We start from the raw sequence: 23,815 nt of genomic DNA, 5'->3' as shown, positions 1-23,815 counted from the left end.
TTTCCCATCTCAGATTGAAATAAATAGTTATTGCATCTCTAATTTTTACACCTAGACCACAATGCCACACCCTGTCTCAAACCAACAATGAAGGTAGCTTATTCCATTGAGCTAACTGCCTCCCAGTTAGCTAAATGGATAGAGCGCTGGACTGATGTGCGGGAGGTCGAGGGTTCGAGCCCCGACCGGACCAACACTCAAGGTCTTAAAATAATTGAGAAGAATATGCTGCCTTTCTATAACATCAAGAAATGGTTAGATATTCTAGTCTTCTCGGATAGGGACGAATAAATGGAGGTCCCGTCTCCTGCAGGGTTAGGGGTGGGAGATTTTAATTTCCCATGCATAAGATTACTGTGTGATGGTTGTCCTCCCCTAGGGTGGGATGGGTGAGTTGTTGTCTTGCGCTTTATACATGAGCCTCTGGCTAGGGCAATATGGGTCACCATGCCCCACGTAAAGACATAAACTTTGATTACTGATTACTTATTCCTGGATTAAGTGCCTGGCGAAATTTTGATGCACATGATTAGTTTGGAGAATTTTGAATTGAATAAACTAATAATCTTCTAATTGATATTTTTCTTTACTCTCATCACTTATTTGCTTCATATTGCATTGATATTGTAAGGAGAAATTCTATCTTGGTCACTCATGGGAGTTAAAGCGATTAACACACAACTGGAAATTGCTTCACCCTATTTTTAATCAACTTTCTTCTATGAGTTAACAAACATTCAATACCCTCTGTACGCATCTGTGGCTGAATTACAATTTTCATGACTTTCAGACTTAATACCAGCAATACAAAAAATTAATTTGGATAAGAGAGCTTGCATACCCATAACTATGAAATAGCTGCAGTTTTACTTTGACACCCTGACATTGATAACTCCTGGAACTATGGTTTACTGGTGGTTTCACCTACAATTTGGTTTCCTAATTTATGACCAGTTTGCCAATGTCTTAAGTCTTCTCACAAATGTCTCAGGGAATTTTGCTAGGGTCTCAATGGTCGTTTAGCAGACGAACTTCAAAAGGTTAAGTGATTCCATCAGCAGAACCTGACCAACTTCTAATCAGTTAAAAAGTCAAAAGACTTGAGATGTTGGCCAACTGGTTGTCTGCAAAACAACTTGCGGATGAATAGGACTGCAATTCAAACTATATGAGGAATTCGTACAGTCCTTCCACTGCTTCTTTCTTTCCAGTTGAATTGCTGGAGAGTAGTCTGCCCATTACCACCTACAATGGACCACTCCTGGTGAAGTGTCCACCACTTCCACCAATAAAACAGACATTTTTTCCACCAGCAGTAAAGAAGAGTAGCATCAAGAATGATCCAAAATTCACTAGTATGTAGAATATCACAGCTGTTGAAGTGAAAAGTTCAGAAGCACTCACAGAGATGGAGAACACATTAAGGAAAAGTCCAACAACAAATACAGTGAACTAGATTAAATGGGTAATGGCTTATCTTCTGATCTGCACCATTAATGTTAAAGGCGAAAAACTATGTTTGTCTTGCTAATGTGCAATTAGAACTGAAATTGCTAAATTACTGTTAACTAAAAGTGCATATTTGAAACATTGGTAGTTTACGTTTTCTGAGACTTAAATCCCGTAACTTCCAAGATCTGATTGCTAATTCTTCTCTCTAGCTGCTTTACATTTCCTAGTAAAATAGTTGCAAGAATTTGATGTTAGATCAACATAAAAACTAATAAGTATTCTCATTACCTTTTTGCTTGAAAAAGTATGGATGTGATAAGGAGAGGTCACATGTTACCAGCTATCGCTTTTGGGAAGTTAAACAAAGTGGTTTACTTGATGTGGTCTGTACTCTAATCAACACTAATATTCATGATCACAGTGGTAAAAATGCTGTGGACTCTTGAGGCACAGGCACCTTCAATCAGCTCTATTTACCAACAGGCATATAGGAAAAGAGAGGGACAAAAGTTCACATGGTAGGGGGGAGAAGAGAGTAGAGAAGTAAGGGGGGGAGAACGTGTGGAAAATGTGACAAAGGTGCTGAAAATAATAATAATGACAGCCATAATGATAAGTAATAACAATAAATAATGATGGTAACAGAGGAGAATGAATCTGTCAATGAAAACAAAAATGTTGACAATGGAAAAATGAAGATCAACTATAATTATAATAGTATGCCTCAATAGAAAAGGGCCTTGAAATAAAAATTACCTCAGCATAGGGTTTTCTCTTTTTCTTGATATCAACTTTATGCTGGCACAATTCACAAGTACTCTTCACTTCTTTTTTAAACCATGTCAAAAGACATGAGGCATGAACATGTTTTTCTGAGCCAGAACAGTAGCATGGAGTTATAAGGGCTTCTTCCCTGGAAGAGTGGCAAATATAGCAGATGCTCTGTGACTCAGACAGATCAGAATGTTCTTGATCAGTTATTATGCCATACATCATATTGGCTAAATGCTTCTGCTGCAGGTCTTTTGTCATGTTGTAGACTTGCTGTTGTTGTTATTGTCTTCCAGAGATGGAGTTCTGAAGTACATGATAATGCAAGAAAATAAAATTAATAAAGAATATTCTTTCATCCCAATACACTGATGATAACCCAGAAAATTCAAACATTTCAAATTTGGAGGCCCACAATAAACTAGAAATCTGTAACGTGTTTCTAACCAGTAAGGATTAGTCTCAAGCTTAAATTTCTGCCATCAAAAATAACCTCTAGTACCTCAGTCTGCACTGGTTTCAGTGATCTAATTAAAGGAAACTGCAATAATACAATACAATATAATAACCTTTATTTAACATGGTCAAATGTTCTCAGCTAATTAGCTACATTACAGAAATGCCACAAAAAATAAATAAATAAACTAGAAATGATAAAAGAAAGAAAAGATTTCTCATTAAAACCTGTATAAAAAATATATTTATACATGTGAACCAAAAAAATTACTAAAGTTAAGAGTACTTCCTGATTAAAATGTAAAATTTAAGAAATCCAACATAGACAGCAAGTTCTTTAAATGTTCTGATTTTATCAGTGGCACGAAACTGATCCGTAAGAGTGTTCCAAATCTTAGCTGCAGTATAACACCATGATTTAAGACCATAGCTGGTTGTATTTATTTTGGGTAGCACAAGGATGTGTTTTCCTCTAAGATTATAATTAGTTGATCATTCATGCAATAGCTCTCCTATTCCTCCAGGGACTTTATACCCATGGATAGCTTTGTAGACACCAGTGGCCATTTGAACACTTCCTTGATTAAATGGAGACAGCAGGTTTAAGTAGTTGTTTTAGTAACGTCTCGTATGTGGTTGACTTGTCAACCACACACGAATAAACATTCCTGCAAGTTACCAACTATGGTAAAATTATCTCAGTCGATAAACTCAAATGATTGAATGTTATGCACATACAATTCCAAATCATTTACTGTATTATCAGACCTGACAGTGAAGCGACAGCTACCTGGTGTTCCCCATTGAGCCTGGATGATTATGCTCCAGAACCAGTGTCACATGGGGCCACAACTTTTGCTTTGTGCACAAAAGCAGATGCTGACTGCTTCATCTCTGATGTGCCAGTGGTCCCTTCCACTGTTGCCATGGTGATACTTGTCAGGAGCCCTAAGGGCAATTAAACACTGCATCAGAGAAAGAAACAAATACAAGATTTACTGTAAAACAAGGAAAACCAAGAACACTAAAAATATTTGTATTTCAAGGTAAAGCCCTATTAGGTGTCAGATACTTGAATACAAACTGGAACCAGACTTGAGGTAGAACCCTGCTAACTCAAACTCTGACTAACTTGAACTACTTTGACTTTTCCTTGGTCTTAAATTTACTCACATAATTTGAACTTTGACTAAAACATTAGTCTATAAACATCAAAGTGTCAGAACATAGCTTAATGACACTTTCCAATCTTTAATCATAATTGATAGAAACATGATAACATCAATGGAAATATGACACATTTTAGCTAGAGTTCCCACACTTAACATTCTATCAAAAAGCTCTCATTTTTTAAACAAACTAAATGTGCCAAAATAACTTCTGACAGTGCAAGAATAATAAAAACATGTTATTAAAATGATTATTGCAATTCAACACCAATCCAGATACCAGTAACTTGGATCCCACTTATTTATAATCTCAAACCATATTTTGCATAAACTGTTTGCATATGCCAAGAGTTTTGATAAAAGTTATTAAAGCTAAGCAACAACGTGATAAAAAGGGAAAAAGAGGAGCAAGTCTGGATAATTGAAAAATTCAGAAACTTAAGGCCTAGACAAGCAAAGCTTGATGGTACCTATATCACTCGGCAGACTCCTGGAGGGTAAAATTGTCTGGCCTTGTGCATGAAATATACACGTGCCGTTCTTATTTTCATTAAAGTTTCCCCCATTCTCACTGAATATTACACTTGATCAATCACAAAATAATGATCAACTGTCTGTCTCCTAAAATCATGAATTCAGATTTATAATAATAAAAAAAAACCATCAACTTTATAAGAAATGAAAGAACAGCTTCATGCACATTTGCATTGCAAACTCAAATTTAATGATCAATTAGGTTGAAAGCAAATTAAGATAAAATAAATTGGTAAAAAGTATGGAAGCCAAAAAGGGATAATCCAAAAATAATTTGCAAATCTGAAACCCTAACCCTAGCCCAGAATCAATATCTTTTAGTCAAATTGCTTTTGAGAAGTTTTTCTAATCAAGAAAACAATTTCAAATCCGTGTTTAAATTCTAGATCCACAAATAACTTTCTTGAAAATCAAAATTAGTTTTCATTCCTACATTCCTCGTATGACACTTGCACCAGTATTTAGTGCTCTGTCAGGAGACAGGACATGGTTAGTGTGTTGCACTTGAAACAACAGGTCAACTTGGAGTCACCGCATAAACGGACTAAGCTGAACCAAGTGTGTTGGGATGTTCTGCCACAAATGTGATCAAAGAAATTTGTGGGCAATGGGATATTTAAATTATGCATTGATGTGGAACATTAAAGAGACCAGAGCAGAAAAATGTGTTGCTCAGTTCGTCTCATGAGAGATCTGCCACAATTGAACATTACTTTCAAAGAGGATTTCATTATGATACTATTGTTCAGTTTTTAGAAAAATACCACAATGGTATTTCAGAAAAATCTATGAACTTGAGGATCACTCTTAGAGAAGGTTCTGTAAGTTTGAGCTGAGAAGGGAAAATGAAGTCCATTCAGTGTACAAAGCTTGGGAAATAATTAAACATAAAATTGAAGGCCTTTCATCACCTCTTGGATATTGTGGGATGTGGAACAGGCTGATGTGTTGCTGTCTATCCTCTTTAATTCATTCTGCTACTTGCTGAAGCCTTCTACAGTCAGTCACAAGTGTGATACGTGACAAAAGAGTTTTCTTGATTTATGAAAACTTTCCGGATCTTGGATACATTCTAAGAAAGTAAACTGTTTTCGATTTTCCGGAAGTTATTTGTGTGGATCTATGAATTAAACCTGGATTTGAAATTGTTTTCTCCATTTATATTTGACCACTTTTAAAAAAGTAATGTGTGAGAGATAGTGATTCTAAATGTTTCTACTAATTTTTAAACTATGTTTGGATTGTCCCTTTTTAGTTTCTGTCGTCGCAGTGATTTCTTGACACCAGCTAGCTTTTAAACACATTTATATATTTACATCACACTAGACAGTATGTTCGCAATCTTGTCTTCTCCCTACAACGCTCCCTTAACTGGTCTAAACCGGTTTCTATGACGTCACGTTTCACGTTACACAATTGTCAAGTCTTTTGTTCCGACACTGTGAAAAAGTATGGGCTGACAGAACATCAAGGAAAAATATCTTAAAGGAATTCTTTCTGAGACCTTTTACTTCTATTGGTCCATATTACACACTTCCTCTAAACCTCTGATTAATGTTTTAGTAGAGGGAAAGAATTGATATAATCACATGTTGAGATATGTGATCTATTTCTTGAATCTAAGGTGAAGAAAGTTAATCAACATTATTAATATTCCTTAATGATCATCTTATTTTTAAGAATTGCTTTTCTTTTTCATGCACAGAGAACTGAAATTAAAGAAATAAAAACAACCAGCTTTTGTAATTAGCTTACAAAGATGCAAGTCTATTCTAATACTCAATAGTTGTCCTTCTTTTAAACTTTTGATTCTAAATGAGGCTGAAAATAACTTTTCTTTTGAAATTTTAATCATTATACATAAACATAAATGAGTTCAACAATGCAAGAAGACGAGACTGAACAGCCTGGCTCAAATGGATTGCCTTGAGGGAATTGAGATTGAATTTACTTTAGTTATTTAATGTACCCTTAAGGTTGATTGATTCTTGAGTAATTAATTATAGGATAGATTTTCTTAATATGTAGAAATATTTTAGCAGTAATGTAGTTTCTTTAAAAATTTTCGTTATGAAAACGGCCCACTGGAAGAGCATTTTTAATTTTTAATGTAGTGATACCGTTAAATAAAGCTTGATTGATTGATTTAAACCAATGCGATCAGCCATGGATCACTTTCTTTGCGTGTCTCCCCTATGTAAACACCACGTGTTGGTTGACGATCGTTTGCAATGGCTTTTACAAAGTTCTCACCTGGATTTCTCGATCCCATATTTAGGCCACCAATCTAGCCTGCTTCTTTCACCACTATCTACACATTCGACATAGTTTTAGGCATGAAATATCACCTCTAAATCACCCCTAGTAGGGATAAGGTCTACTCTCACTATCCCCTACACTGACGTGTATTCCGGGGGTGAGGAGTACAAATTGCGATCCACTCGAAGCGAACTCAAATTGTTCGATGCAGTAAGGACTTCAACTTTAATGACTGGTGAAATGTAAAGTAATTTAAGTTTGCATGGATTTTTTGTGTAAAGACGTGTCAAGATCCTACAAAGCGAGAATTTGATCGGAGTAGGTTCACTACAGCCCCTAAGGGTACAACATTGTCATAAACGGGTTAAGGTGTAAGATCCAACCCCCCCCCCCAAAAAAAATCATCATATAGAAAATGTTGCATAACTTGGACGCAGAACATTCTAACTTTGCGATGGTTTGCAGTGGCTTCCGCTAAGTTCTCACCTTGATTTCTCGATCTCATTTTCAAGGCACTGATCTAAACTATTTTTCTCACCGCTGTCCATACCTGTATCCCCGTACCAAAAAGGCTCGTGTTTTCGGAATACGTGAATTAAACAGGAGACTAGGGCAAGTGATAGAGTGTCCAGCATGTTGGCTACTTTCTGAAATCATAAAAATTGCTCTCTTAGTGAAACAGTTGCAGAAATGTTCGTCGGAATTGTAGAAAGGCAAGAGTAACGCCTAAGGAAAACTGAGCGATCAGTTAGAGGAAATGGGTCAGTTGCTTCGCTCGTAAACAAAATTTCGTGACACATTCACTGCACTTTGCGGTGCTGCCTTAAAAGATAGAAAAGGAACGATGAGTTTTTTGTTTTTCTCTTTTGTTTCCGAGTTTGGAGTGACTGGGTACCAATGATGTAGTCATTCTGATGAGGCGTATGGCTGAGACAAGAAATAAGAGGTATATTATATACTTTTTAACTCATCCTAATTTACTCCATGCTTCTGAATGTTTTGATCAGCTTAGGTCTGTTATAAGGAATGGTTTTCTGATGAGTTTATTGAAGTTCTTCTGGAAATCTAAGCGGATCAGATGAGTAAATAAAGCACAGAGTTCTTGCTGGACTTAAAGTTTTCTTTATGAGTTCGTTTTTTGTAATCAAAGCATTCCGGTTCAAATAGTCTCGTACTTTCTGCCAATGAAATTGTCACCAAGTTATAGAGACGTAAACCTCTTGCTTTTCAAAAACCACAAGACCCTTTTTCAGTAGATTAGTGGACCTATCATTCATACTAACACAACAATTTTCCGGTTTGTTCAGTTGTTGTGAATACCAGTGTACTTTTTTACATAATGAGGGCCTGCCTGCTAGTATTACCATGATCTAATCTAAAGTTGCATCTTCAGTAGTGTATACACTGTGATAATACTCTCATCTTCATTAATATTAATCTGCATATCAAATATAAGATACCACTATATTTACATTTGTTCAAGACTTTATAGTATAGCAGTTGAGATTTTTTGACTAGTATTTGTAGATAGGGCTAGAGTTCTTGGTTTATCAAATGAATGTTGAATAAATCATGTCAGCAGATTTATACTTTGTGTTGTAGTCAATTAAGCCCCAGCCTATGCTTAGACAAACCAGACCGAGGAGAGAGCTTTACACTGACTTTTGAAACAGAAAAAAATTGGCCAAAGGGAAGCGATGGAAGAGGAAGGGGGCATGCCTTTTCAAACTCAAACAAAAGTAGAAATAAGTTATCTGAGAAGGCTGCCTCAAGTCCTCTGTAGAAGCTCTTCTTGGTAGTCCTTTCTCTTCAGCAGGGATAGGACCCTCTTTAAAGTGAACCTTTCCCAATTGCAGATTGAAATTCATGATTATTCCAACCCTATCATTCAAACTGGACCAAATTCCATACCCTGTCTCTATGCAACAATTCCTGGAAAAAAGTGCCTGAATATTCAAAATTTTGGCCAAAAGTTTCATGATTGCACACGTTAAGTATAGAGAATTTGGAATTGGAGAAACTAATAATCCCCTAATCAATAGTTTTCTTTACTCTCATCACTTATCTGCTTGATATTATACTGATAATGTAAGGAGAAATTCTGTCTTGGTCACTCACCATCATGGCAGTTAAAGGATTAACACAGAGTTGGAAATTGCTTCACCCTATTTTAATCCAGTTTCTTTTACAAGTTAACAAACACTCAATACCCTGTGTACATAAACATGTGCATCTGGGGCTTACTTGCAATTTTCATGACTTTCAAACTTAATACCCATGATACAATATTTTAATTTGGATAAGAGAGCTTGGCTATCAAATAGCTGCAGTTTCCCTTTGACACCCTGACCTCAACAACTTCTGGAACTATGGGTAACTGAAGGTTTCAACTACAATTTAGTCTCCTAATGACCAGTTCACCAACATCTTGGGTCTTCTTGCCAACATCTCTGTCAGAAAAGTTTTTCTAGGTCTCTTAGGTCATTAAGCTCACATACAACAAAAGGTTAAGTGATTCTATCCACAGAACCTGATCAACTTCTAAAAGACTTGAGGTGTTAGCAAACTGGTTGTTTGCAAAACAACTTGTGGGTGAATAGGACCACAATTCAAACTATGTGAGGAATTTGTATAGTTCTTCCACTGCTTCTTTCTTCCTTGCTGCATCGCTGCGGAGCAGACTGCCCATTGCCAACTACAATAGACCACTCCTGGTTAAGTGCACACCACTTCCGCCAATAAAAAAGACATTTTGTCCACCAGCAGTATAGAAGAGCATCACAAATCCATTCACTACGTAGAATATCACACAAACTGTTGAAGTGCAAAGTTCAGAAGCACTTACAGAGATGGAGAACACATTGAGGAAAAGTCCAACAACAAATACAGTGAACCAGATTATGGGGGTTGGCTTGTCTTCTGGTCTGTGCCACTAAGGTTAAAGGAAAGAAAGTAAGTTAGCCTTGCAAATTTCTTTTAATGAGAAGTGCATATTTGTAACATGTATGGTTTCTATTTTCTGAGGCTTTATTTCCTTCAATTCCAAGATCTGATTGCCAATTTTCCCATCTAGCTGCTATACATTTCCTTGTAAAGTAGTTACGAGAATTTGATGCTAGATCAACATTAAAACTGATAGGTATTCTCATTACCTTTTTGCTAGAAAATGTATGGATGCAAAAAGGAGAGGTTACAACTTAATCACTTCTGGGAAGTTTAACAAAATAATGAAACTCACTGATTTATCACTTTGATGGGTTTAATACAAACCAACATATTGACCAGCTCCCAGTTGGCTCATTACACTGTAGCTCAGTTGGTAGAGTACTGCACCAGTATTGCAGGGGTCAGGTGTTCATATCCTGTACAGACCTGAATTTTTTTCAGGCCTTATTTCCACTACTACATATTACTGCGAGGATCACTCACATAGGTTTCATGAAATGGCTGTACACATATATGATTTTCATATATTCAAATTCACTGATAAATCAACAGTGGTTTAGTGTAGTCTGTACTCAAATCAACAATGATATTCATCATCACAGTGGCCAAAATGCTGTGGAATCACAAGGTGCAAACACCTTCAACCAGCTCTATTTACCAACAGGCACATAGGAAAAGAGAGGGATAAAAGTTCAAATGGTAAGGGGGAAGGAGAAGAGAGTAAAGAAGAAAGGCAGGCAGGGCATGGAATACGTGGTGAAAATAATGATGATGAAAGCAATGATGATGACGGTGACAAAGAGGAGAACGATTTTGACAGTGAAAACAAAAATGTTGATCATGGTAAAATGATATAAACTGGAAAAAATGTAGCTCAGTAGAAAAGAGCCTGGAAATAAGAATTACCTCAGGATAACGTTTTCCCTTTTTCTTGATATCAACTTTATGCCGGCACAATTCAAAACTATTCTTCACTTCTTTTTTAAACCATGTTTAAGTAGACAGGATGCAAGAACATGTTTTGCTGAGCCAGAATAGTAGTGGAGTTAAGGCTTCTTTCCCAGAAGAGTGGCAAATACGACAGATGTTCTGCGACTCAGAAAGATCAGAATTTTCCTAATCAGTTATTTTGCACTACATCACAAAATGGCAAAATGCTTCTGCCAAAGGTCTTTCAGCATTTTGTAGACTCGCTGTTGTCGTTACTTTCTTCTGGTGATGGAGTTCTAAGGTACAAGATGAAGCGAGAAAATAAATAAAGAATTTTCTTTATTTGGTGTGAAATATGCACAGATATTTGTCTGTTCCAAAATTAATGCAAACAGTTTTACAAGTGCAAAGCTTGAGAGAACTGTGAGCTTAGTTATGTCCATGGACAAATATACCGGCATATTTTTTTTCACAAAATTGAGGCTTTTGTGTTTATTATCCTTCAAATATATTGTAATGTAAATGAAAAAAATGTTTGCAAACAGCTTACTGTTTGCTGTGGGGAATGTTTTCTTTTGAGTATTCTCTGTTACGAATTCATGAACAAATAAAATATTTCCGTATTTCTGTAACAATTACAAATTGCTCTCTCATCTTGAATTAAATTTTCAAGAAAGAAAAAAAAAGAGGTGCTCAAAAAAACTAGGGACTGTAGACTCAGCTCAAGAATTCGACCTTGCAAGGCTCAGAGGGGTTTTCAGGCATCAAATCATTTTTTAAATAAGGCCTCACCAATAACATTTTTTTATCTTAACTACCAGTTAATCTTTATGTCAATGCATTAATACACAGGTGATCTCAGAAAATTAAATCTTTTCCAATTTGGAGCCCCACAATAAACTGTAAGTCTGTAAAATGTTTTTACTCAATAAGGACGAGTCTCAAGCTAGTCTCTGGCATTGAAAAGAGCTTTTGGCGCCTCAGTCTGCTCTGGTTCAGCGATCTTATTATAGAAAACTGTAACAAACATTCTTGCAAGCCATCAACCATGGTTAATCTCAGTTGATAAACTCAAATGATCACATATTATCCACATGCAGTTCTAAATCATTTACTGTATAATCAGATGTGACAGTGAACTGATAACTACCTGGTGTTTGTCACTGAGCCTGGATGATGATGCTTCAGAATCAGTGTTCATGGGACCACAACTTACTTTGTGCACTGGGGCAGATGCTGACTGCTCTATCTCTAATGTGCCAGTAGTTCCTTCCACTGTCGCCATGGTGATACTTTTAAGGAGCCACAAGTTAGAGTAATTAAACACTGCATTAGAGAAAGTAACAAATAAAAGATTTATTGTGAAACTAGGGAAACCAAGAACACCATAGATATTTGTATTCAAGGAAAAGGCCCATCAGGTGTCAGATATTTGACTAGTAAAAGGTAAAGCCTGTTTATGAGCCAAATGGCCCATCCCGCCAGCGCTTAAATCCCGTTTGTGTAGCATGAAGTAACTGGGAGTATTTCTACTCCCCCCTGGATGTAATGCTAGTCTGTTGCAGGGTTACCCCCACTCAGTACTTATTTATTCTCCCACTGTAGGCGAAGAGAGGCACTGTGAGAGTAAAGTGTCTTGCCTAAGATCACAACACAATGTCCCCATGCAGCCAGGGCTTTAACACAGACCACTTTATCTGGAGTTGAGATCACTAATCATGAGGCCACTGCACCTCACACAACTCTCACAAACTGGAACTAGAATTAAATTATAACCCAAACTCGTTCAACTCACACTTCCCACTCACTTGAATTAATTTGACTTTTCTTTGGCCTCATATTTACTCTGATAATTTGAACTTTAACCAGAAACATCGGTCTACAAACATGGAGGTGTCAGAACTTAGCTAATTGACAATTCCCAATCTTTAATCATGATGGATAAAAAAAAAAAAATGGTAACATTGAAGAACAGCTCTCCAAAATATCTGTTGGCCCACTGTCAGTCGACGAACGACCAACAGATGGCCAACAGTCGCCCAAAAGTTGGCCGACAGTTTTCCCAATTATGTCGGCCAACTGTCGGTGAGCTGTTGGTTATCTATCGGTGAACAGTTGGCGGACAGTTGGCCGACAGATACTTTGGGGAGGTCTTCTTCAATTTTACCAAAGAACATGATAACATCTATGAAAATGACAAATTTTAGCCAGACTTTCCAAACTTAACTTTCATAAAATAGTCCTAATTTTTGAAACAAAGTAAATGTGCCAAAATAACTGATTTTTTGCATGAATGGTGAAAAAAAATGATAAAAACATTATAAACAGGATTATTGAAATTCTACTCTAGTCCAGATACCAGTACCTTGGGTCCCACTTACTCAATCTCATATCATTGTGCATAAACTGATAGCATATGCCAAAAGTTTTTTACAAAAAGTTCAAAAGCTAAGTAACAAAATGATTAAAAAAGAGTATAGTTTCTAATTTGCAATTCCTGTTGATTCATGCAGTGGGTAACTATCTTCCTCCTTTTTGGTTTAATATCACATCTTTGGTGCTTAGAATAAAAATTGTGTTTTCAAATAAGTCAAGGTAAAATAATACGAAGCGAAATGTTATAACTCTGCAAGATGGTCATAACATGGCTTAAATATCTAAAAAGTTTAAAATGATACTTAAACACACACCTGGCATCCAGGAATGTGGATCATGACTATGCAGAAGAACCAGCGCTGCAGGAGGTAAATAGCATGTTCGAAAATAGCATCTTCGAAAACACCACTGTTTATCACATCATGGAGCCATAGCACATCTTCCAGGGGAATAGAAGGATGATGGGCAATGGGATTTCCTTAAAAGGACAAAAAGTATATGTATGTAAATGAAGGAACAATCCTGATACACTACTGGCTATGTATGATCCTACTAATGATTGGTACTACAAACTTAAGCAGTGAATTCTATGCAAATTAGGACTACATGGATTTTAAGAGTGCACATGTACAATAAGTTTATGATATGACAAAATAGATAACGCACCATCTCTGCCTAAAATCAAGTAACTTTCTATGCGGCGAGAGGGCATGGAACGGGTCTCAGCTCTTGCATCACTGATAAGTTGGATAATGGAAATGGGTCTGGAATTTCCCATGGTACGAAGTGAACTGAATTCTCCATCAGTTACAAATCCTGGTGAAGGAAAATTATTATACTGGATAAAGAAAATTGACAAACCAAAAAATAGCAACAGTGATCATTGTGCACGAGTTTATGATCCAAGACTTGAGAAAAGGGAATTGGACTAATGAAAAACCTTATAAAAGAGACAATGCCCATGTTAGATTGATTGACTTGATAGATGCAATTTTAAGTCTTTTGGGAAGGCACCGTGCCCCCATGATTAGTGCGCTCATTCCCAGAACAAGTGGTCCAGGTTCAAGCCCTGGCCAGGGACACTGTTGTGTTCTTGTGCAAGACACTTTACTGTAACAGTGCCTCTGTCCACCAAGGCATATAAATGGGTACTGTCAAATTGTCGGGTAAAGCTAACAAAATGTGGGGAGTGACCTGCCATGCACTAGCATCCCATCTACCGGGATTAGGAATATTCTTTGGCACTTCATGATACAGAAACCAGGATAAGCTCCGGCAGCCATGAGCCATTTGGCTCCAAGGCTTCATTTTCTTCATTATTATTCATGTGTTAACTTTTGACAATTTTCTAACCATGCCACAAATTAATTAACAAATTACACAGTTCACAAAATGAAGCAACACATGTATACTACGACCTTACATAAGGAAGTAAGCTGATACAAACAAATAATTTGGAGTAACTACATGTACTATTCATGCACATCTTACCAACAACTGGCATTGCCATCGATGTCATGGCATTTCGGAGTTCTCCTTCTAATTCTCTAGCTTTCTTGTCTATGACAGACTTGAATGGAAGGACTCTCACAAGGACAGCATATGGTTTCATGTTGCAGGACTCACCAGCAATCATAAAAACAAACAGATGTGTGGCAGCTATTCTCTTCTTTCCACAAAGATTCTTGACATAGTTCAGCAGCTTATTGCGCAGCGTGGAAACTGCTGCTTTGATGTTTCTATGGCTTGATCTTGGCAGACTAAGCATTCCTTTTAGTTGACAAACCACTTCTGTAAAGTTCACACACTGCGACAACAATTCTTCAAACCCGTGAAGGTCCCAAGCCAGAGTCATCATCACTGACTCTGAGGATTTCTGTTTGGCTCTCTTTTCTTTCCTAACTTTCTCCATCCCTTCTTTTAAAAATTTCTTATCAGCTTCAAAGTTTCCCAACAAGATGTCAAGGTCATTAGGGAGAACTCCTTCTCTTTCTTTTAGGCCAAGTCCTGTGATAAATTGATGATGCCTCGTGTATTCAGTGTGGAGCCTCTGAAGAGTTCCATCGCCGAGGTCTTCATCTCCATTCCATTCAGATTGAAGTGACTCTCTCAAGCCTTTCCTGACATCACAAGGGTCAGCCTTTATCCACCAACAGCCAAATGAATTTGCAGTTTTTGCTTCCTTTAGAAGTGTGAGCTAAAACAAATAAAAAAACCAGTTTATTTTTGAAGTAAAGTATGCAAACATTTTTTTTAAAAATTTGATAACAAGACTATTCGAACTACTTATTTAAAAGGTGGAATAAAACTGTTCAAACTGGTGCCTAGCACCTAAAACAGCTGGTGTTTTGGTACCTGGTGATTTATACACTCTGTCATTTAAATATCTCATCTCATGAAAAGAAAACAGAACATTTTAGATTGAAAGTATTACAGAAAAAGCAGGTTAATTGTATTGCATGAGACTAACCTGAATGTTCGAGTCACGAGAGAAGCCACTTGCTTTAATCCTGTTCTGAATCTGGCAAATACCAAGGCTGGCAACATTGACTTTGGCCCATTTGAAACAGAAATAATGATAATAATAATATTAACAATTTGTTTAAATTAAAGAAAAAGTAATAAAAATTGTATTTACAATTGATACAATATTTCTGAAACAAAAACAATAATAATAACAATAACAATTTTAATAATATTAAATATTGGTTATCCTTTGTTTTGGCAAAAGAGCTCTGAAGAGTGTTCAAGACATCAATAAAATTTCACATTTTGTGGCCCAAGGGAGCATACATTGTCTCCAACCACCTAGCATAATGGGGCTCGGTACCAAGGCAAACATTTGTGTCAGTGGCAAAGAAATGGATGTTGTAGTCTAGAAAACCAAATGGCATCCTGTCCAAGGGAAGTCTTGTGGCAGTGGCACTCTTAGGCTCATCTTTAGGTGCCTGAAAACACTGAGACAACAGATACACCAAGTTGTTTTTGCCAGCAAAGTACAACTTCTGCATAGCTTGTACAGAAATATCCAGAAAGTCTTTTCCAACAAATTTTAGGAAGCCAACATCACTAACATTGTTCCTTATTAACTGTCTGAACAAATAAGTCTCAAGTTGCCTTTTCAATCTCAATGACATACTCCTGAATAGAGTGCACACTTCCACAATAACATCTCCAACAGTTGTATTGGATCTTTCCCCTATGCCTTTTCCATGTGGACTAAAGAATAATGGAGACAATGAATCAAGATCTGCATTTCTACAAAAACGATTACCACACTTGGGAGTAGCAATTGGTGAACTAGAGGCAGGTTCTGTTGATATGGATATCAAAGGATCCTCTGAAAAATAGTCCACTTCGAAGTGCTCCTCTGCTTGAGACAGTGTGGGAAACTCTCTACTGAGATGTTTCAGCACTCTGGTTCTACACGATTCTCCTGAAATATAAATTTACAAAACCAAAAATAAGCAAGTTATATTACATTCATGTTAATAAAGGTAAGGGATTACATGTATGTTCATGAAAACCGCCACCTTTCAAACAATAAATTAATGACAATTTTCAACACTTGATACACAAAATTTAATATTTACCGCTCCTCTTTGGACACCCTGTAGTTTCCGAAATGGCCACTGCACAGGCATTCCAGAATGATGGACATTTAGCTGTTGGCAAATCCTCCGAAGCAGACTCTGTACTATATTTAACAATTATTTGCCAAAGGCGAGGTGAATATTGTCGAATAATCCCCGAGACAAAGTCGGGGGGATTATTCGACAATATTCACTGAACCTGAGGCGAATAATTGTTTTAGTATAATTTCAGAGCTGAACAACTGAGAAATCTCGAAAATAATAACAATTTAGTAACTTTTATTAACATTTTAGTTGAACATTTTATATAAACCACGCGGAGCGGTTTATATAGCGTCATATAAGGAACCGCTCGACCAATCAGATTGCTGGAAACTCTTTGCTCAGCTCCGAAATTATACTAAAAACAAATATAAGCTACCAGTGCTCTCGTTTCTTCTATAAACCGCTGCGTCTTCTGACATTCTTCGCTTCACTTTGGTGGAGCTGTGTTCGTAAATAAAGTTCTCCTAGCCCTAAAAGAAGAAACATAATAAACGTTTCTCAGATAAATGTTATACATGAAAAAAACTTGTTATAACTGAATTTTACAAGACGAAAACGAGAGGAGCTTAACTGACAATGGATGTCGCACCTTCCTACTCAGTCGGTAACAGCGAGGAAAACACGGTTTTTAGTTCCATCACAGCTGCTTAAATCGACTGGTGTTCACTGGTGCATTATGCTTGCCGTACTTATAAACTAAGTCGCTTTCAATTTAAAAAGTGGTTTAGCTTAGCACCAGTAGCTGAAAGCCACGATGAGCTAAAATTCGGCTTTGCCTCGGTGTGAAAACCTCACAACTGACGTCACCAAAATTAAGGCACCGACATCGTTAGATTGCTAGAATGATTATTATTAGAATGATAGATCGCTGGATGGATAGAACCAAATATCGATGGCTCAATAGATCATTAGATCAATAGAGCAGTAGATCGCTGGATCGATGGATCGTTAGACTGATAGAGCAGTGGATCGCTGGATCAAAAGATCGACAGAGTGGTAAATCACTGGATCGATGTATCAATAGATCGCTGGATCAATGGATCGTTAGATCGATAGAGCAGTAGATCGCTGGATCGATGGATCAATAGATCGCTAAGAAGCGTTGCGTGACGACACTAAATAGGCCTGTGTGTGATGGAAATAGATAGTTGGATCGATGGATAGTAAGATCTACATAATTAGTTTATTGTTGCTTCATTGTAAGTGATAAAAAATCCAAAAACAACATAAAAAACTTTACTTTGATCCCTCAAAGTTTACGTAATGTATTCTTCTTTACTTTCGATACCTTGACAATCCTGGGACTTTTCGTTAACTGATTAACTTTATTATTTCCTTTTATCTAATGTTATTGCTGCCCTTTCGCGTGGATTTCAACCTGGTCTAAGCTGTTCACGAACTCCTTGTCCTTTTGCAAGTTGTTTTTGCAACCTTTTGATTTTTATAGTGGCCAAATTCTTAAAGCTATGGTTTTCACTATTTTTCTTATCTTGTTTTACACCTGGGAGTTCCTTGGTTAAGTTAAATAAGGAAACAAAAGAATTTATTCGGCTTGTTATTGAAAATAGCAATGGACAAGTAATCCGCTTCTCAAGTGGGTCTCTTCGTGCAATTCCTCGCGGAACACTTGTCAGGAATGCGGTTGGTGCCTCCCCCAACGCTTTTCTGGTACCAGATATCTTGTTGTGGGATCCACAGTTACATTTTTTGGCGAATATATCTAGCCAGCCTTGGATATTTCGAGGGGCTATCTCATCCCAGGGAATCTTGTTGTCTGCCAATTTTGACTCTAAATCAGCGACAGATTGCATCTCAGCGAAAGAACTCATATTAAAAATCAAAACGTTGCAAAAACAACTCGCAGAAGGACAAGGACTTCGAGTGCCGTCATGAACAGCTTAGACCAGGTTGAAATCTGCGCGAAAAGGTAGCAATAACATTACATAAAAGGAAATAATAAAGTTAATCAGTTAACGAAAAGTCTCGTCCCAGGATTGTCAAGGTATCGAAAGTAAAGAAGAATACATTACGTAAACTTTGAGGGATCAAACTAAAGTTTTTTATTTTGTTTTTGGATTTTTTATCACTTACAATGAAGCAACGATAAACTAATCATTTAAATCTTATCATCCATCGATCCATCGATCTATTTCCATCACACACTGGCTTATTTAGCGATCTAGCTTCTCAGCGATCTATTGATCCATCGATCCAGCGATCTACCGCTCTATCGATCCACCGCTCTATCGATCCATTGATCCATCGATCTAACGATCTACCGCTCTAACGATCTAATGATCCATCGATCCAGCGATCTACCGCTCTATTGATCCAGCGATCCACCGCTCTATCGGTCTAACGATCCATTGAACCAGCGATCTACCGCTCTATCGATCTATTGATCCATCGATCTTTGGTTCTATCCATCCAGCGATCTATCGTTCTAGCGATCAAACGATGTCGGTGCCTTAATTTTGGTGACGTCAGTTGTGAGGTTTTTACACCGAGGTAAAGCCTAAAATTCTGCACCTTCTCGAAACACCAAAAAATATGCAATTGTTACCCTGGCTCCAGAGGTTTCTCTTTTTCTCCCTGTTTATGATCCTTTCGGGCTGCTACGCAGCTCGGTGAATCTTGCTGCTTCGCAGCTCGAAATGATTGTAAACAGGGAGGAAAAAGGAGAGAAAAAGAGAAACCTCTGGAGCCAGGGTAGCAAATTGTACGTTGCTCGAAAAATGACAAAATTTTTCGCCGTAAAGTCTCGCAGATAGTAGCTTCGAGAGCGATAAATGATTTATAAGATCTAAAACGAAAGAACAGTACACTTTTGGGCCCCCAAACTAAACGTGATATCAAAGAAACCAAGAGACAAACTCACCCTGAAAACTCGCTTGTGTCGGCAGAGTCTTCCGCCATGTTGGAAATACGGTAGAGTAAGCACACCACCTGGCTTCACGCACGAGTTCACTCCATTGTTTCAACTTGAGACCTCGTGCTCCGCAGAATGTAAAATAACTACACGCGTCTCATTACCATTTAAAAACGAGTTACACGAATTCTTTCTCTTGCCTCAACTTGAGACCTCGTGGTCCACAGAAAGTAAAATAACTACATGCGTCTTGGTAGCATGTACAAAAGCGTTCTACGAATTTTCCCTATATTGTTTCAACTTGAGATCTGAAGTGATTTTCATCGAGTCGAAAACAGCGAAATACAAACGCTAACGATGGATTATCTAAAGGAATTGCTTACGCCAAAAACATTTCACAAAGTCAGCTATGTCATATTAATCGGTTGGTTCGCAATCGGTGCAATCTGCCTCGGAATTTATGGAGATACAGAAAACAGCGAATCTCGGTTTGATTTCCACTGTGGCGGGGCTAAAAGTGAATACACCAGCCTTGTCCGTGGAAATTGTTTCGAGCTGTACGAGGGGCAATACAACAAATACAGTGTTCCCATCTACATATTTGTAGTCCTTAACTTCTTCTTCATTGGATTGGTGTGCGGTATTTACTCCACAATAGTAAGCCCTATTGTCGATGTTAACCTGTCAAGCGCTCGTAACGACGGTGATCCCGAAGCACACTCGGGCGACCAAGAAAACGCATTTTTCGGCGGAAAAGAGCTATTTTCCTATTACCTTGGTCAACTCTTCGCGAGGTTGGTGTTCAGACTTCTCTTTATGGTGATACAAACTCAAGTTCTTTATCCCCTGGTCTTTCCCTCGAGCTTTTCTTGTTATCTAACCCCTGGAGGGAATCAGGCACGGAATTCTACCGACGTCATTCAAAACTCCACATCAATTTTACACGAATGTCATAATCAACGAGCAACCAGGAAGAACTACTGGATGAAGGCTCTTTTCGGGATGAACTCATTTTTTCTCATTGTCATTGCGATAGAAGCCTTGGTTATTTTTGGACGAGCATGCCGAGATAAAAGTTTTATGAAAAATTCCAAGTTTGTCAAAGATTACCTAAATCCCTTCCATGGAAAACGACGGCTTTCGAAATTTATCGAGAATACGAAGGAAAAAATTAAAAAAGACACTCATCGACCTCCACAACTCCGATCACCTTTTCCAAGTACTCCCGGCGAAGGACAGCCACCTAAACATTTAACTCTGGACCGGATATACACCAACCTTGTCGTTGTTCCAAATAGAGCTACATATGACTTCACTGGAAACAGACGGGAGAAACTGGAAGCCTACGCCAGATCGGGTGAGAAAAACACAACACCTAGAGGGCCGGCGGATATTCTTAACCACAAAAACAAAAAGGTTTTGATTGTTGGTCGTCCCGGAATCGGAAAAACACTTTACTCTACCAAATTTCTGAGAGACTGGGCATTGAACAAAATATTCCATGAATCGTCTGCTGCTAAAATCATTTTTGATGCTGTTTTCTTCATCAAATTCAGGAGGTTTAACGGGGGAAACCACCTTAGCCTAAGGGAACTGCTCACTTCGTCAGAACATTCCCCCTCAGATCACATGGATGACGAAGTCTGGAGTTACATGCTTGAGAACCCCCAAAGATTTCTCATTATTTTCGATGGAGTCGATGAATTTAAACACAACTCAAAGATTGGCGAGGAAAGTTTCGATCCTCAATTCACATCACGCGTGGACGAGAAGATGCCCCTCTTCGCTCTTTATGAGAAGCTTGCGACTGGGAAATTCCTCGGCGGAGCCGCTGTTTTGACAACTACAAGACCTACGGCGTTGTCATGCATCGAAAAGATTTCTTTTGACAAAGTTTACGAGATCATCGGCTTCTCATCCGAACAAGTCAAAGCGTACGTAAAAAACTTTGCTGAAGAAGACACGCATGCTGATAAAGACACGCATGCTAAAAAAGAGACGGATACGGGAGAAACGCTATGGCGACACATCGACGGCAACAGGAACATTCTCTCTCTATGCTACATTCCTGCGAGTTGCTTCATCATTTGCTCAACTCTACTTCATATGCTGAGCTTCTACAGTTCTAGGAATCTTCGCCTACCAACAAAACTAACAGATATTTACAAGAAAGCAGTAAAAATTTTCTATTTGAGACACAACGAGGAATTCCGCGGTAAGAATTTCACTCGTAAAGACTTTGAAGCGGACGATTTACCCCCAGTGGTAAAAAAGAAATTTAAGAAACTAGAAGAAATTGCATTTCAAGGAATTAAAGAGGGAAAGCTGATTTTTGGGGAAAGCGAAGTACGCGGAATGGAGGACAGCGAGCTCTTTCACCGCCTGCCTGACCAACGAACAAGCGAGTTTAAATGCGAGGAACAATTCTGTTTTATTCATTTAACAATGCAAGAGTTTTTCGCTGCCAGGCACCTGGCGAATATGGGTGAAACAGAATTAAGGAACTTTGTTTCTGAGAACATCAAGGACGGCAAATGGGAATTAGTTTTGCAATTTCTAGCAGGACTAATGAACGATAAAGAAAAACTACCGAGCGAAATTATCACAGACCTTCTTCCTGTGGAAACTGAAGAGAAAGAAAGCGAAGGCTACAAGGAAGAGTGGCCAGAGAATATGGAGCCAAGGAAAGTCACCTGCTGGCCGACTAAAGATAAAAAACATTTAGCAGTGACATTATTTAAATGTTGTAGTGAAAATAATGAGATGAAGGAAACAGTTCAAAGAAAACTTCAACAAATTAACTTTAATTTTGTAAATTTTATTTATTGTCAACTCACAGCTGTTGATTGTCCTTCATTAGTTACTGTAATTGAGAATAAAGGTAAAAACATTTCACATTTAGAATTGATGAGCAATAACATTGGCCCTTTGGGCTGTTTAGAGATTTGTAAATTGTTAAAATGTAGGAATTCTCAACTGAGCTGGTTAAACCTCGCAAGAAATCAATTGACAGATGAAGGAGCAAAGTATTTAGCTGACGCCATCAGAGACAACAACTGTCAGCTACGCACGTTAGACCTCACACACAATAACATCACAGACAAAGGAGCACAACACTTGGCTGAAGCCATCAGCAACGAAAACTGTCAGCTACGCACGTTACACCTCACACACAATAACATCACAGACAAAGGAGCACAACACTTGGCTGAAGCCATCAGCAACGAAAACTGTCAGCTACGCACGTTACACCTCGACCACAATAACATCACAGACAAAGGAGCACAGCACTTGGCTGAAGCCATCAGCAACGAAAACTGTCAGCTACGCTTGTTATTCCTCAACCGCAATAACATCACAGACAAAGGAGCACAGCACTTGGCTGAAGCCATCAGCAACGAAAACTGTCAGCTAAGCACGTTATACCTCATGTACAATAACATCACAGACAAAGGAGCACAACACTTGGCTGACGCCATCAACAACGAAAACTGTCAGCTACGCGCGTTACTACTCTACGGCGATAACATCACAGAAACAGATAAACAATTCCTAATTAATTTACCTCGCAAGAGTCAGTCTGACTGTATCATTGATGTAGAGGATCACTAATTTCACAAACAATTGATAAAAGTAAGAAAAAAATTATATTAACTCACAATTTTTAAAATGTGAGGTTACCAGCTCAGTGACGCTACAACCCAACAACTTAAAACGTGAAAGAGAGAAAACCAATACTGTTATGTGCTCAGTGCAACTAGATTATTTGAACCGGATCGAAATGAAAAAAAATGAACCAATGAAGATGTTTATTGAGAGCAAAGGATGTCGAACCAATGACAATGAAGTAAAAACACAAAGCTTACTGCAGAGAGATCAAACAAACCTCGGACCTCTCAGGAAACTTTCTCGTTTTATGATTGGTCAGTTTCGATCCTAATTTCCTGCATGCTTCTGTATGTTTTGATCAGCTTGTGTCTGTAACAGGGAATAGTCTCCCGCTGAGGTTAATGAAGTATTTCTGGAGATCATACGCGGATCATATGAGTAAATAAAGCACAGATTGCTTACTAGACTAAAATTTTTCTTTTAGAGTTCGTTTTTCTTCTTTTCAATCAAGGCAATCCGGTTGAAATAGTCTCGTGCTGTCTGCCAATGAAAATTGTAACCAAATCATAGATACGTAAACTTGTTGCTTTTCAAAGTTCTATCTTCTTCGGTAGTGTACAAACTGTAATGATCCCTCTCGTCCTCATTAATTAATATGTAGATCAAATATACGTTACACTTGTTCAAGACTTTATAACAGTTGAGATTTTTGTGACTAGGATTTGTAGATGGGGTTAGAATTCCTCAGGTTATCAAATGAATGTTGAATAAATCATGTAAGTAGATTTATATTTTGTGTTGTAGTC

The 23,815-nt window shown here is 37.8% G+C and overlaps 3 protein-coding genes across 13 annotated transcripts; 1 reads left to right on the top strand and 2 right to left on the bottom strand.

Annotated features, from left to right (window-relative positions):
* Positions 1-688: 688 nt before the first annotated feature.
* On the bottom strand, positions 689-7,009 carry LOC148724624 (E3 ubiquitin-protein ligase MARCHF8-like). Of its 5 annotated transcripts, XR_015990962.1 has the most exons (5): positions 6,636-7,009; positions 3,470-3,644; positions 2,209-2,529; positions 1,741-1,798; positions 689-1,373 (listed from the first exon to the last, which is right to left on the bottom strand). XR_015990962.1 is itself a non-coding variant. In XM_088731172.1 (4 exons), the coding sequence occupies exons 3-4, from the start codon at positions 2,482-2,484 to the stop codon at positions 1,793-1,795; spliced, it is 282 nt and encodes a 93-aa protein (XP_088587298.1). In that variant the 5' UTR covers positions 2,485-2,529; positions 3,470-3,644; positions 6,636-7,009; the 3' UTR covers positions 689-1,792. The 5 variants fall into 5 exon arrangements, 2 of the variants coding, with proteins under 2 accessions (XP_088587298.1, XP_088587299.1); XM_088731172.1 differs by having other exon boundaries at positions 689-1,798; XM_088731173.1 differs by lacking the exon at positions 1,741-1,798 and having other exon boundaries at positions 6,636-7,008.
* A 1,780-nt stretch (positions 7,010-8,789) lies between these two features.
* On the bottom strand, positions 8,790-19,550 carry LOC111347628 (uncharacterized). 7 transcript variants are annotated; one of them, XM_088731131.1, is made up of 11 exons: positions 19,410-19,550; positions 16,908-17,001; positions 16,168-16,329; positions 15,364-15,443; positions 14,385-15,090; positions 13,560-13,709; positions 13,208-13,371; positions 12,326-12,396; positions 11,734-11,843; positions 10,494-10,813; positions 8,790-9,573 (listed from the first exon to the last, which is right to left on the bottom strand). In XM_088731131.1, exons 2-8 carry the CDS (start codon positions 16,948-16,950, stop codon positions 12,379-12,381), a joined length of 1,323 nt encoding a protein of 440 aa, XP_088587257.1. In that variant the 5' UTR covers positions 16,951-17,001; positions 19,410-19,550; the 3' UTR covers positions 8,790-9,573; positions 10,494-10,813; positions 11,734-11,843; positions 12,326-12,378. The 7 variants fall into 7 exon arrangements, with proteins under 7 accessions (XP_088587257.1, XP_088587258.1, XP_088587253.1 ...); XM_088731132.1 differs by having other exon boundaries at positions 10,494-10,676; XM_088731127.1 differs by lacking the exon at positions 12,326-12,396 and having other exon boundaries at positions 11,668-11,843.
* A 177-nt stretch (positions 19,551-19,727) lies between these two features.
* LOC148724623 (uncharacterized) lies at positions 19,728-23,798 on the top strand. The gene has a single exon (XM_088731081.1). The coding sequence runs from the start codon at positions 19,758-19,760 to the stop codon at positions 23,010-23,012; it is 3,255 nt and encodes a 1,084-aa protein (XP_088587207.1). The 5' UTR covers positions 19,728-19,757; the 3' UTR covers positions 23,013-23,798.
* The last annotated feature ends 17 nt before the right edge of the window (positions 23,799-23,815 follow it).

The sequence above is a fragment of the Stylophora pistillata genome, chromosome 8, assembly GCF_964205215.1.
Source record: "Stylophora pistillata chromosome 8, jaStyPist1.2, whole genome shotgun sequence".
Lineage (NCBI taxonomy): Eukaryota > Metazoa > Cnidaria > Anthozoa > Scleractinia > Pocilloporidae > Stylophora > Stylophora pistillata.
This window is presented reverse-complemented; position numbering and strand designations above follow the sequence as displayed.

What these genes read in the sequence shown, in the direction of transcription:
- LOC148724624 (XM_088731172.1), bottom strand. Translation starts at nt 2,484, where the DNA reads ATGACAAAAGACCTGCAGCAGAAGCATTTAGCCAATATGATGTATGGC.
- LOC111347628 (XM_088731127.1), bottom strand. Translation starts at nt 16,950, where the DNA reads ATGTCAGAAGACGCAGCGGTTTATAGAAGAAACGAGAGCACTG. An exon ending in AATTGCTACTCCCAAGTGTG is followed by an intron (nt 15,444 to 16,167) that starts GTAATCGTTTTT and finishes AATGGGCCAAAG; the next exon opens with TCAATGTTGCCAGCCTTGGT. An exon ending in CTCGTGACTCGAACATTCAG is followed by an intron (nt 15,091 to 15,363) that starts GTTAGTCTCATG and finishes TATTTGTTTTAG; the next exon opens with CTCACACTTCTAAAGGAAGC.
- LOC148724623 (XM_088731081.1), top strand. Translation starts at nt 19,758, where the DNA reads ATGGATTATCTAAAGGAATTGCTTACGCCAAAAACATTTCACAAAGTC.